Source organism: Helianthus annuus, chromosome 17 (assembly GCF_002127325.2).
Source record: "Helianthus annuus cultivar XRQ/B chromosome 17, HanXRQr2.0-SUNRISE, whole genome shotgun sequence".
Taxonomy (NCBI): domain Eukaryota; kingdom Viridiplantae; phylum Streptophyta; class Magnoliopsida; order Asterales; family Asteraceae; genus Helianthus; species Helianthus annuus.
Genome location: NC_035449.2, coordinates 71,159,616 through 71,161,445, shown reverse-complemented (window position 1 = coordinate 71,161,445; position 1,830 = coordinate 71,159,616). Strand labels below are relative to the sequence as shown.

General features: G+C 36.6%; 1 protein-coding gene across 1 annotated transcript; it reads left to right on the top strand.

Annotated features, from left to right (window-relative positions):
* Nucleotides 1-464: 464 nt before the first annotated feature.
* Nucleotides 465-1,445, top strand: LOC118489329 (lysophospholipid acyltransferase LPEAT2-like). Its single transcript, XM_035987151.1, has 4 exons — nucleotides 465-705; nucleotides 791-854; nucleotides 937-1,004; nucleotides 1,161-1,445. Exons 1-4 carry the CDS (start codon nucleotides 662-664, stop codon nucleotides 1,276-1,278), a joined length of 294 nt encoding a protein of 97 aa, XP_035843044.1. The 5' UTR covers nucleotides 465-661; the 3' UTR covers nucleotides 1,279-1,445.
* Nucleotides 1,446-1,830: the final 385 nt, after the last annotated feature.

The following is a 1,830-nucleotide window of genomic DNA, read 5'->3' as shown; positions in this document are numbered from 1 at the left end:
GTCTTCCACACCCTTGGGTAGTCCCTAAGGGGATGCTCCTCCACCTTTGGTGAGGTGGCGCCTACGTCGTGGGTGGTCTCTTTGGGAACTAACCTCACCATACCCTATGGTCTAATCAAGGCGATTCTCCATCTTCACTTCGTCATCCCTTCATCATCTTCAATTTATGATTTTTGTGTTGAACTCACACTCAATGGCGGCCAGAAACACACTCCTCAAGTACCGGCGTGACACCAGTTCTTCAATCTGGCCAGAACGTGACACCAGTTCTTCAATCTTTATGCGCTCAAAACCCTAGCATAATCGTTCTTCAGTATTTTCCTATTCCAAACACATTGAAACCCTAATGTGTTCCACTTCCTCATAATCGTCGATTCCGCCTCCACAATCTTGCACCTCTCGACTGGTAAAAAGGTACGTTTTAAATATTCTACTCATTCACATTCTATTTGTAAAAAGCTAATTAATCCTTGTCTGTCACTATTGTTCGTCTATTTCCACCAATGTTGTTCTTTTTTTTTTCCTTATTTTGTTTTGGTAGATGAGATTGAAGTTGTAGATGGCAAAGAAATTGACCCGGAGATTGTGCCGACGGCGATGATGAGGAGGATGGCGTGACAATGTTGAGTGGTGTAACAATAGTGGGGGTTATCCTATTCAAATGGTGGTGGTTCGTTATCCACATGTACATTTTGATCGATCCCGGTAAGATCTTTAACCAATACAAAGTCTCAAAATCATGTTGACCTTTTTTGTTTCATTTTTTTTAATATCACATTTTATGTTACAGGGGTCATATATCTTTGGGGACACTCATGCTTAGAATGTTCACACAGTTTCACAATTTCATGGAGGTATGCCTCTGTAGCAGCCTCTTTATGATTATATTTTGTTGTTTACAGAAAAAGGTCTTAACATTTTATTAGAGCTTATCAGATTAAATATCTTCCAGTGGTTTCACCCTCAGAACATCATAAGGAAAGCGCTATTGGGTTCGCTGAAAAGTGAGTTTATTACTTATTTATATTTTACATTTTGAAGTGTTGTATTGTTTTTTATAATAAATTTGAGTTGATAGATATTTTCATAAGGAAAGCGCTCTTGCTCTTAATGCTGTACTAACATCACATTCGTTTGTCAATTACATGATTCTTTCAAAGGCGGCTGATTCTGGACAGGTATACCTGCTTTTTGTCATGCATGCAAGAATTTAGAACTTTTTTATATGATTTTTTTTTTTACTGTTTGAAGGAAAATCCATTGCTCTTTGTATATTAGAGAGATATAATTTCTTTGTTAAGTTGTCTTTCAGTGTATTTAAGCATCTATTTAATGTCTGATTTAGTTCATCTCACATCTCAGTATATCTATTTGCAGATCTTGATGTTCTTAACGAAGTAAAACATAAGCTTTATCTTGGGTCTATTAGTTTGAGGCATAGTTGTTAATAGCGTATATATAGCGGTAAATAGTGACAAGCTACCTATACCCTACGACGCGATAGCAATGAGATAGCGAGTGCTCTTTGATGTTTAGTGACAACATATTAGATTTTTTTTTAAATAGGGTTTTGGGGTGAGTGTTGGGTAGGTTGTGGGGCCCACTTGAAAATTGACTTACTAATTAGATTTTTATTGTTTTATTTATTAAATGCTCGGATAGTCCCTGTGCTTTGCCCTTTTAAAGGAAAGGGTTTTTCTGTCATTTAACACCATTATAACTATAACTGAGAAAATTAACTGATGTTATGCACAAGGACTATTCAGGACGAAAATTGAAAAGTTGGGGACTATAGCTGTAATTTTAGAAAGTTAGGGGCTAAATGTAAAA